The sequence below is a fragment of the Phyllobates terribilis genome, unplaced genomic scaffold (assembly GCF_046119375.1).
Source record: "Phyllobates terribilis strain yellow unplaced genomic scaffold, ASM4611937v1 Scaffold_1__5_contigs__length_1240528914, whole genome shotgun sequence".
NCBI classification, from domain to species: Eukaryota; Metazoa; Chordata; class Amphibia; order Anura; family Dendrobatidae; genus Phyllobates; species Phyllobates terribilis.
In genome coordinates this window covers 271,550,223-271,562,005 of record NW_027362761.1, presented here as the reverse complement: position 1 = coordinate 271,562,005, position 11,783 = coordinate 271,550,223, and the positions used below count along the sequence as shown (strand labels likewise).

Sequence of the window (11,783 nt, the reverse complement as noted above, 5' to 3'; positions counted from 1 at the left end):
ATTCCTGGACGTCTCAAGCTCAGTGATCTGAAACATCTTCCTGATTCCGGGGTCACCGAGGGAGAGTAGCAGATTCTCAAGGTGATGAAGGATTGTAGAACATGAGAAAAAATGGCATTCCTTTACAGTGGTTTAATTTGACATTAAAATCAACCAAAGTCATATTGAATATATACAATAATGCTATAATAAAACCATAATACAACTCATTTTGACTATGATGACTCAGATTTCATGTCATGTGAATTTCAAGGAAAATGTTAGGAATGTGAATTTTATGACCTTAAATTTATTATAAATGTTATGGGCTATTTTCAGGCATGAGAACAAGTCTTGGGGCTCCTTTGTACATATAAGTTTATTTGAACCTTATTCATGATCTTCCTATGTGCATACAAAGTTTTTGGGACAACGACTGAGCGGAAGCTGTCCAAATCTCAAAATTCCACAAAAACATGGAGTTTTCTCTCAGTTTCCGCTCCAAAATCTCAGCAAAAAGACTCAATGTGCACACAACTTAAGGATGTGTTCACGCCGAGTTTATTTGTGGAGTTTTGATTGAAGAGTTGGAGAGTTTCTACCCTGAAAACTCATCAAAAATACTTAACGTGAACACACCCTTAAGGCTATGTTCACAATGAGGGTTTTTTTCAGGAATTTTTAGAGAAACACTCCAACTCTCCAATAAAAACTTGTGTTTTTTTGAGGATTTCTGCTCCAAAAACTCAGCAAAAAAACTCAGTGTGGACATAGTCTAAGCCTCTGTGCACACAACATCTTTTAAACTTGGGCGAACCCGCAAAGTTTTTTAAGTGAAACCCGCTTCAGGAAATGCCAACGGTTTTTGTGGCTGGCAGCAAAAGACTCCATCTGTTTATTTGGGTGGGCGGGGGGCATCTTTATTTTGTTTGTAGTGTCTTCTAAGTAGAAAAGTTAGAAGAATGGTCAGGTCACTTCTTTTAACAGCTTGCCATTGTTTGAAACCTTAAGCAAATACAAGAGAATTAGGTTTAAGGGTTTTCTGGGTGCTTTTTTAGGTGGATTTCAGAGTGGATCCACCTTAAAAAGACATTGAAAGTGTACTAAGGCATGTCTACATAGATCTCTATACACATTTCTTCAAACAAACAGGTATACATACCGCCAGGACCACCAGAGGTAGAGTGAGGCCAACTGTTAGAGGGTGAGTAAAGATTTATCCTTTAATAAATAGATTCTATATAAAAAAGAGCACACATTTCCCCAACATCGGAGTCTAATCTAGTTTTGGACTCTTAAAGGGAATGTATCATCTACATTATTTAAAAAAAAAAACTCAAAAATGATAATGTAACACAATTTTTTAATCTGTTTTAATTGATTTCATTCCATTTCCAGAACATGACCATAAGGTGCTCCGAGATTAGCTTTACAGCTTTACATCGACCATAAGAAACAATAGACTGGAAATATTAATTAACTTGAGATTAAAGTGTTAAAAAGAGTATCCTGTGATCTGGACAGAGGTCGCTGTGCAGGTAGGGAGAGAATGTGAGCTGTGACCATCACTTAATTGGAATGGTGGATCCGGTGTCATCTATAAATAGGTGTTACCTTTTATTGTATCCCTGTTTATGATGATAATGATATGATTGCTTAAAGTGATCTGTACAGATCAGGAAATATCAGCCTTAGGCCACAGCCTCACTATCAGTATTTGGTCAGTATTCGGTCAGTATTTTTTCTCAGGAGTGGGAGCCAAACCAGGAGTGGGTGATAAATGCAGAATTGGTGACTTGTTTCTATTATACTTTTCTCTGATTGTTCCTCACCTGGTTTTGTCTCCCACTCCTGAGAAAAAATACTGACCAAATACTGACCAAATACTGATAGTGGGGCCGCGGCCTTAGTGGTCAAGTGGCGGGGGCAAGATTTCAGTATTATTTCTATCAAGAATCGTACCACAGGAAGAAAAAAAAAATCACTAAAAATGTATAAAATCAGCATCAACAATAAACATAAAAAATGAATTTAACAATGTAATTTTTTTAATGACACATTCCCTTTAAGACACTGAACTGATCGTGCTACTGTTTAAAATACTTGTAGCTTTTGGGCATGTCCCCTTAAGAGAAGTCAGTTTGAAATTTCTTATATCTGTACAACCTATAAGTATGCACATATTATCATATCCTATATGAAATATATATATATATATATACACACTGGTCATTCCAGCGGTGTGGAGGTGGTTCCCCTTAATGTATGGCTTTACAGACCCTACTGAGTAAACCAGAATGTTTTCTGGTCTGTACAAGTAGGAATGAACTGAACTCGCTAGCAGAAACACCCGCATCCAAAGACCTTATGCTATAAAACTCTGCAATCTGATAATCTCTGATGTCTAAGCAGAATTCCATTTCTTAAAACCACCTACCAAAAAATCCTAATTTGGTTAAATACACTAGAACCACAAGTCAAAGCTTTTAAAATAAAAAGATCAGTTGTGCTCATTTCAGAAATGGATCAACATGTTTGCAACCTGAGGATTAAATCTAGTGATGGGGCTGCACATGTGGAAGTAAATATTTTAGAGCTTCTTATACATAATCCTTCATTTCAGAAGCAAACATGTAATAAATTACTCTGCAACGTGGTACAGATCCGAGGTGGGAGACTTTACAGTTACAGTCAAAGAAGAAGTGCTATGACAGTTCAAAGCCAGTGTTCATGCTGATAGCATAGCGGAGCTTCTCCCGCAGAATCACCTTCTTGCTGTAGTTGGGAAGTTTTAGAAGGTTAAAACAGGTAGAGGAGGTGGGAAGACGCCCACCGGGTTCTCTTTTTCTAATTGTAAAGAAGCCACGTAAAACACTACCCAAGGTGTCCCCCGTATCCTGAAAAGAGGGTCAAAAACATAGTTAGAGAAGAGGGTTTGGGTCAAGTTATGGCAAGTATAACAAGGAGCGAGTTCAACCCTGTTTGTACAACAATAATAATAATCATTTCTAAAGCGCCAATATATTCCGAAGCACTTTACATTTTAGAGAGGACTTGTACAGACAATAAAGAAATTACAGGATATCACATAACAACAGATACTAAGAGGAGTGAGGGTCCTGCTCGCAAGCTTACAGTCTATGAGGAAACAGGGGAGACACGAAAGATAAAAGGTAAAAAAATGCTCGCATTGTATGGTTCAGCCATCACTGTAAGAAATAACGTATTCACATAATGCTGCATGAACCGGTCACCAACCAGTATGTGTACAATACAGACACAGGGGGCTATTAACCCCTTAAGCCCCGCGGGTGGTTTGCACGTTAATGACCGGGCCAATTTTTACAATTCTGACCACTGTCACTTTATGAGGTAATTACTCTGGAACGCTTCAACGGATCCCCCTGATTCTGAGACTGTTTTTTCGTGACATATTGTACTTCATGATTGTGGAAAAATTTCTTCGATATCACTTGCGTTTATTTGTGAAAAAAACGGAAATTTGGCGAAAATTTTGAAAATTTTGCGATTTTCAAAATTTGAATTTTTAAGCCCTGAAATCAGAGCGATATGTCACACAAAAAAGTTAATAAATAACATTTCCCACATATCTACTTTACATCAGCACAATTTTGGAACCAAAATTTTTTTTTGTTAGGGAGCTATAAGGGTTAAAAGTTGACCAGCGATTTCTCATTTTTCCAACAAAATTTATAAAACCATTTTTTTAGGGACCACATCACATTTGAAGTCACTTTGAGAGGTCTTTATGACAGAAAATACCCAAAAGTGACACCATTCTAAAAACTGCACCCCTCAAGGTGCTCAAAACCACATTCAAGAACTTTATTAACCCTTCAGGTGCTTCACAGGAATTTTTTGAATGTGGAAGAAAAAAATGAACATTTAACTTTTTTCACAAAAATGTTACTTTAGACCCAATTTTTTTTATTTTCACAGGGGTAACAAGAAAAAATGGACCCCAAAATTTGTTGTGCAATTTCCCCTGGGCACGCAGATACCCAATATTTGGGGAAGAAACACTGTTTGGGCGCACGGCAGGGCTCAGAAGGGAAGGAGCGCCATTTGACTTTTTGATTGTAAAATTTGCTTGAATAATTAGCGGACACCATGTTCTGTTTGGAGAGCCCCTGTGTGCCCAAACTTTGGAGCTCCCCCACAAGTGACCCCATTTTGGAAACTAGACCCCCCAAGGCACCTTTCTAGATGCATAGTGAGCACTTGGAACCCCCAGGTGCTTCACAAATTGATTCGTAAAAATGAAAAAGTGAAAAAAAAAACACTTTTTCATTTTTACGAATCAATTTGTGAAGCACCTAGGGGTTCCAAGTGCTCACTATGCATCTAGATAGGTGCCTTGGGGGGTCTAGTTTCCAAAATGGGGTCACTTGTGCGGGAGCTCCAATGTTTGGGCACACAGGGACTCTCTAAATGCAACATGGTATCCGCTAACAAATTGAATGGAAAATCGGCTCAAATTGTTAGCGGACACCACATTGCGTTTGGAGAGCCCCTCTGTGCCCAAACTTTGGAGCTCCCCCACAAGTGACCCCATGTTGGAAACTAGACCCCCCAAGGCACCTTTCTAGATGCATAGTGAGCACTTGGAACCCCCAGGTGCTTCACAAATTGATTTGTAAAAATGAAAAAGTGAAAAAAAAAACACTTTTTCATTTTTACAAATCAATTTGTGAAGCACCTAGGGGTTCCAAGTGCTCACTATGCATCTAGATAGGTGCCTTGGGGGGTCTAGTTTCCAAAATGGGGTCACTTGTGCGGGAGCTCCAATGTTTGGGCACACAGGGACTCTCTAAATGCAACATGGTATCCGCTAACAAATTGAATGGAAAATCGGCTCAAATTGTTAGCGGACACCACATTGCGTTTGGAGAGCCCCTCTGTGCCCAAACTTTGGAGCTCCCCCACAAGTGACCCCATTTTGGAAACTAGACCCCCCAAGGCACCTTTCTAGATGCATAGTGAGCACTTGGAACCCCCAGGTGCTTCACAAATTGATTCGTAAAAATGAAATCCTCAAGGATTTTATTAAGGTGTATAGTGAACATTTTGAACCCAGAGGTACGGCACAGAATTTGTTTACATTAGGTCATCATATTGAATAAGTTGTCATTATTCTTGAGCGCAAGTGCTCGCTACTTGAGTTTGCATCGGGTACTCAGGTATGCACCATGTACAGCGTGTGCTTGAGTGACATGCTCGAGTCCCTGCTCCGCATGTTTCACGGTTATTAGGCACCCAAAAAAAAACATGCGGGGATCGCTCGTGCATGGCAGGCAATCCCCGTAAAGTTTTTTGGCCGCGAAGCATATGGGGCAGAGACTCGAGCATGTCACTCAAATACCCACGATACTCAATGCATACCAGAGCACCCGATGCAAACTCAAGTAGCGAGCACTTGCTCTCAACACTAGTCACCATATCGTCATCTTTTTTTCTTACTTTTGAAAAAAATCCCAACCCCAGCCCTAGCCCTAGCACAACCCTAGCCCTAGCACAACCCTAGCCCCAGCACAACCCTAGCCCCAGCACAACCCTAGCCCCAGCACAACCCTAGCCCCAGCACAACCCTAGCCCCAGCACAACCCTAGCCCCAGCACAACCCTAGCCCCAAACCCAGCCCTAACCCTAGCCCAATCCTAACCCAAGAGTTTATTTTTGACGCCGTTCCTTGTGCGGTATAAGTGATTAGACGACTTTATTCTTCGGGTCGGTGTGATTACAGCAATGCCAGAATCATATGGGGTTTTTATGACTGACAGCTGTCACACACTAAAAGACGCATTTTTTGTAAAATCTAGTTTTTGCATCGCCATATTTTGAGAGCTATAATTTTTCCAGATTTTGGCAGACAGTCATGTGACGGCTCGTTTTTTGCGGGATGACTTGACGTTGTTATTGGTGCCATTTTCAGGCACGTGACATTTTTTGATCGCTTTCTATTCCGATTTTTGGGAGGCAGAATAAACAAAAACCAACAATTCAGGAATTGTTTTTTTTTTTTTTTTTTATTCTGTTCCGCGTGTGGTAAAATTGATGAGGTAGCTTTATTCTTCGGGTCAGTACGTTTACAGCGGTACCACATTTGTATAATTTTTCTATGTTTTGGCGCTTATACACAATAAAAGCTATTTTATAGAAAAAAATATTTTTTAGCATCGCTTTATTCTGAGAGCTGAAACTTTTTTATTTTTCGGCTGATGGAGCTGTATGGCGGCTTGTTTTTTGTGGGACGAGATGACGTTTTCAGCGGTATCATTTTTATTTATATGCGTCTTTTTGATCGCGTGTTATTGCACTTTTTGTTTGGCGGTATGGTGATAAAGCATTGTTTTTTGCTGCGTTTTTTTTTTTTTTTTTACCGTGTTCACTGAAGGGGTTAACTAGTGGGACAGTTTTATAGGTCAGGCTGTTCCGGACGCGGCGATACCAAATATGTGTACTTTTATTGTTTTTTTTTTTATTTTTTTTATAATAATATTTATTGATGGGTACATTATATTTTTTATTTTTGGTGTATTATTTTTTTTTATTTTTTTATAATATTTTTGCACATTTTTTTTTTCCCACTTTCAGACAGTTTGTACACCTTATTACTTTGTCCCACTCTGGGACTTTCACTTTTTTTTTTCTGATCGCCTGCATGGCATAGGAATGGAGCACCATCCCTATGCCATGCAGGCTGTCAGAAGTGCACAGTGTTAAGATTGCTTGGAGATGCACTGCGCATGTCCAAGCAATCTTCCTGCTCTCTGGTGACCCGGATGTTGTCATGACGACATCGGGTCGTCATGGCAACACCCGGGAAGCCGCTGCAGTCTGCGCTGGAAGCCGGAAGAGGAGGTGAGTATCGCCGATCACCTCCCCTTGCCCCCGCAATGCCGCGATCGATTTCGATCGACTTCGATCGCAGCATAGCGGGGGTTAATGTGCTGGGAGCGGTGCAGGACCGCTCCCTGCACATAGTACCGGGTGTCAGCTGTGACAATCAGCTGACACCCGTCGGCGATCGCGCCCGCACAGCCTGTGTGCGCGCGCGATCGCCATGACGTACTAATACGGGTCTGGCTCTTAAGTCCCAGGGCACAGACGCGTATTAGTACGTCAAATGTTATTAAGGGGTTAAAGGGGTTGTCCACTACTTATTATCCCCTCCCCAATGTATCCCCCCGGGGCCCATAAGTGTTTTTGTAAATACCTTCTGTTGCAGTTACTGCCTGTGAGCGGCGCTATCGCTGGCTGCTCACAGGCATCACGTGACCCCCGGCTGCAGCCGGCTCTGACATCCGCTGATGTCACATCATGATTCCGGATGCAGCCGGGGGTCCCTCTTCTGCATTCCACCGGTGGCTGCTGGGTTGTGGGCGGAGTTACTCCGCATGCAACACCCTCATCCACCACACGCTCTCCCTCTCCTCATTCATCGGGAAAGCGCGCAGTGGATGCTGGGTGTGACGCGCGGGGAAACCCCACCCGCAACCCAGCAGCCACCGCGGGGACCGCGTCACTGATGTCACGCCTCACTTGACGTGACATCAGTGGCGGGTCACGTGATGCCTGTGAGCGGCCCGCGATACGCAAAGACACTTATGGGCCCCGGGGGGGATACATTGGGGGCATAATAAAAAGTTGTGGCCAACTTCTTTAAGTGCATGGAGGGTGTATGAACAGATGATACAAGGGTGCTGATTTTGAAAAAAAAATTTGTATAAGCAAAACAGGGATAATTAGATAAGTGAGGTGAGGCGATAGGCCAGTCTAAAGAAATGCGTTTTTAGGGCACGCTTAAAACAGTGGCTATTGGGAATTAATCAAATTGTCCTGGCTAGTGCATTCCAAAGAATTGGAGCAGAATGAGAGAAGTCTTGGAGACTGGAGTGGGAGATTCAGATGATTGAGGATGTTAGTCTTAGGTCATTAGCGGAATGAGCACAGGTAGGATGGTAGACAGAGATGAGGGAGGAGACGTAGGGTGGTGCAGAACTGTGGAGAGCTTTGTGGGTGAGAGTGATAAGTTTATATTGGACTCTGTAGCAGATGAGCAACCAGTGCAATGACAGGCACAGGGTAGAGGCATCGGTGTAGAGGCTGAAAAGGAAGTATACACATAACATCACGAAATTCTCCAGACATACAGTGGGGGAAATAAGTATTTGATCCCTTGCTGATTTTGTAAGTTTGCCCACTGACAAAGATATGAACAGTTTATAATTTTAAAGGTAGCTTAATTTTAACATTGAGAGATAGAATATCACCCCCAAAAAAATCAAGAAAATCACATTGTATAAATGAGATAATTTTTTTTGCATCTTGCAGTGAGAAATATGTATTTGATCCCTCTGGCAAACAACACTTAATACTTGGTGGCAAAACCCTTGTTGGCAAGCACAGCAGTCAGACATTTTTTGTAGTTGATGATGAGGTTTGCGCACATGTCAGGAGGAATTTTAGTTCAATCCTCTTTGCAGATCATCTCTAAATCATTAAGATTTTGAGGCTGTCGCTTGGCAACTCCGAGCTTCAACTCCCTCCATAAGTTTTCTATGGGATTAAGGTCTGGAGACTGGCTAGGCCGCTCCATGACCTTACTGTGCTTCTTTTTGAGCCACTCCTTTGTTGCCTTGGCGGTAAGTTTTGGGTCTTTGTCTTGCTGGAAGACCCAGCCACGACCCACCTTCAATGCTGTTACTGAGTGAAGGAGGTTGTTGGCCAAAATCTCGCGATACATGACCCCATCCATCTTCCCTTCAGTATGGTGCAGTCGTCATGTCCCCTTTGCAGAAAAGCACCCCCAAAGTATAATGTTTCCCCCACCATGCCTTCACAGTTGGGATGCTGTTCTTAGGGTTGTACTCATCCTCCTTCTTCCTCCAAACAAGGCGAGTTGAGTTAATGCCAAAGAGCTCAAGTTTTGTCTCATCTGACCACAGCACCTTCTCCCAATAACTCACAGAATCATCCAGGTGTTCATTGGCAAACTTCAGACGGGCCTGCACATGTGCCTTCTTGAGCAGGGGGACCTTGCAAACACTGCACTATTTTAAATCTTTAAGGCGTAATGTGTTACCAATGGTTTTCTTGGTGACTGTGTTCCCAGCTGCCTTGAGATCATTAACAAGTTCCCCCCATGTAGTTTTAGACTTATCTCTCACCTTCCTCAAGGAAGCTGATCAAGGAATACCCCACGAGGCGAGATTTTGCATGGTGCCCCAGATCGATGTCGATTGACAGTCATTTTGTATTTCTTCCATTTTCTTACTATTGCACCAACAGTTGTCTCCTTCTCACCCAGCGTCTTACTTATGGTTTTATAGCCCAGCTTTGTGCAGGTCTATGATCTGGTCCCTGACATCCTTAGAAAGCTCTTTGGTCTTGCCCATGTTGTAGAGGTTAGAGTCTGACTGATTAATTGAGTCTGTGGACAGGAGTCTTTTATACAGGTGACTATGTAAGACAGCTGTCTTTAATGCAGGTAACGAGTTGATTAGGAGCGTCTAACTGGTCTGTAGGAGCCAGAACTCATAATGGTTTGTAGGGTATCAGAAACTTATTTCTCAATGCAAAATGCAAATAATTTATCCAATTTATACAATGTGATTTTCTTCATTTTTTTGGGAAATTCTATCTCTCAATGTTAAAATTAACCTACCCTTAAAATTATAGACTGTTCATGTCTTTGTCAGTGGTCGAACTTACAAAAACAGCAAGGGATCAAATACTTATTTCCTTCATTGTATATGCCGGACTTGCATAACTGTATGCCAATGAAACAAACACAATGATATTTGATCTTATTCAGCAGTGTTACATTATGTAAGGGGGTACAAAATCCGGATATAAATGGTTACTTATGAATAGAGGTCTCACCTGATCATCAGATACCTCCACACAGCGAATGGAGAATGGCGGCTTTAGGTAGGCAAACCCTAGCAGAGGAGGCCGGGAGCAGGAAGTAACAAACTGAAAGAGAAAGCAGAAAACTCTTATACTCTTCCAGACATTATTAGACTGCAAAAATTGTGTAAAACTGGATCCTCCTGGCGCTGCACAGTAACTTGGCACCCGCTGCTAATGGCATGGGCACTGCTCCTGTGCTCTTTCCGACCACTAGACATACTATTACATTTTATTTCAATAAGAACTCTACAAATATGCTGTCATCCAAAGAAATGAGTTGAGAATGCCCAGCAAAAGCGTGGGGGTACCTTTAGAAACATGGCTTTTTCATCTGAATTGAAATCATTCGCTAAAATATCCCACAGCCAGACAATAACCCGATGGCTACCATGAAAGCCTCCATAGTACACCGTGTGTTTCCTGAAAAAGAAAAAAAAAAGAAGAATATTTAGAGAGGATTTTAGGAAGAACGATTAATAGTGGTTGCTTCTATGAAAGATTTAAGTGTAACATTCGGCAAAAGACACGTAGGTCAAAGAGACAGAAAGTATCTCATGACATCTTTAATTATTTAACTCACTTGAGGTCATCTAAGTCAATCTCCGCATTGTCCCCTGATATAAGACGCTGCAGCTCGGGTGCGGAGAACATACGTATCCACTCAGGCCGGATGATAGAACGGAAACCGCTGATGAGAGCCGCCGTCTGGTTCTTGATCTGCGTGTGCATGCGGAAGTGAGCCATAAGGTGGATGTAACTGATCCTGAAGAGCAGAAAGGGACACAGTCTGTACATGAACATATGGTAGATGGAGCTGTAGAAAGCAAGTACAAACTAGCAAATGAAAATAATCTAAAAAACTATACAATATAATAGACAATATGCAAAAATGGAAGCCGTAAAATGCTACTACTACCACTACTCCTACTTAACCGCTTTCATGTTTTGCACCTTCAAGACCAAGTCATAATTTATTTAATTTTTACCTTTGCATTTCAAGAGGCATAATGTTTTTATTTTTTCATCAATACAGCTGAATGAGGGTTTTTTTTGTGGGACTAGCTGTATTTTTTAATGCCACTATTTTAGGTACAAATTATTAAATCTTTGTCTGGGAAATGGAAAAAGAAGCAACAATTGTTTCCTTGTGTTTATTTTTCACAGTTTACTGTGATATAAAATGACCTAACCTGCGGGTTTACAATGGCATCTAAGGAATTATTAACTAGTCTCAGATCAGTGCCTGATGCGCGAAGGTGTAGCACAGCACTTATACAGCATTGCAAGCTTCTTTTAAAGAGATTTTGTAAAAAGCGCTCTCTTGTATCTGTATGTATACAGCAAAATGTATATGTATGTACAAATCCTGCTCTGTACCCGGTGTAAAGTATATATACTGCTCAAAAAAATAAAGGGAACACTTAAACAACAGAATATAACTCCAAGTAAATAAAACTTCTGTAAAATCAAACTGTCCACTTAGGAAGCAACACTGATTGACAATCAATTTCACATGCTGTTGTGCAAATGGAATAGACAATAGATGGAAATTATTGGCAATTATCAAGACACCCTCAATAAAGGAGTGGTTCTGCAGGTGGGGACCACAGACCACATCTCAGTACCAATGCTTTCTGGCTGATGTTTTTGTCACTTTTGAATGTTGGTTGTGCTTTCACACAAGTGGTAGCATGAGACGGACTCTACAACCCACAGAAGTTGCTCAGGTAGTGCAGCTCATCCAGGATGGCACATCAATGCGATCTGTGGCAAGAAGTTTTGCTGTGTCTGTCAGCGTAGTGTCCAGAGGCTGGAGGCGCTACCAGGAGACAGGCCAGTACACAAGGAGACGTGGAGAGGGCTGTAGG

At 41.6% G+C, this 11,783-nt stretch overlaps 1 protein-coding gene across 1 annotated transcript in view; it reads right to left on the bottom strand.

Annotated features, from left to right (window-relative positions):
• Positions 1-1,322: 1,322 nt before the first annotated feature.
• The window catches only part of UBE3B (ubiquitin protein ligase E3B), an 88,679-nt gene continuing 78,218 nt past the window's right edge, over positions 1,323-11,783 (bottom strand). The window contains exons 25-28 of the mRNA XM_073672623.1: positions 10,496-10,678; positions 10,224-10,335; positions 9,886-9,978; positions 1,323-2,876 (exon numbers count right to left, since the gene is read on the bottom strand). Coding sequence (XP_073528724.1) covers positions 2,685-2,876; positions 9,886-9,978; positions 10,224-10,335; positions 10,496-10,678 — 580 coding nt within the window. The 3' untranslated portion in view covers positions 1,323-2,684. The remainder of the gene's footprint in view (positions 2,877-9,885; positions 9,979-10,223; positions 10,336-10,495; positions 10,679-11,783) is intronic.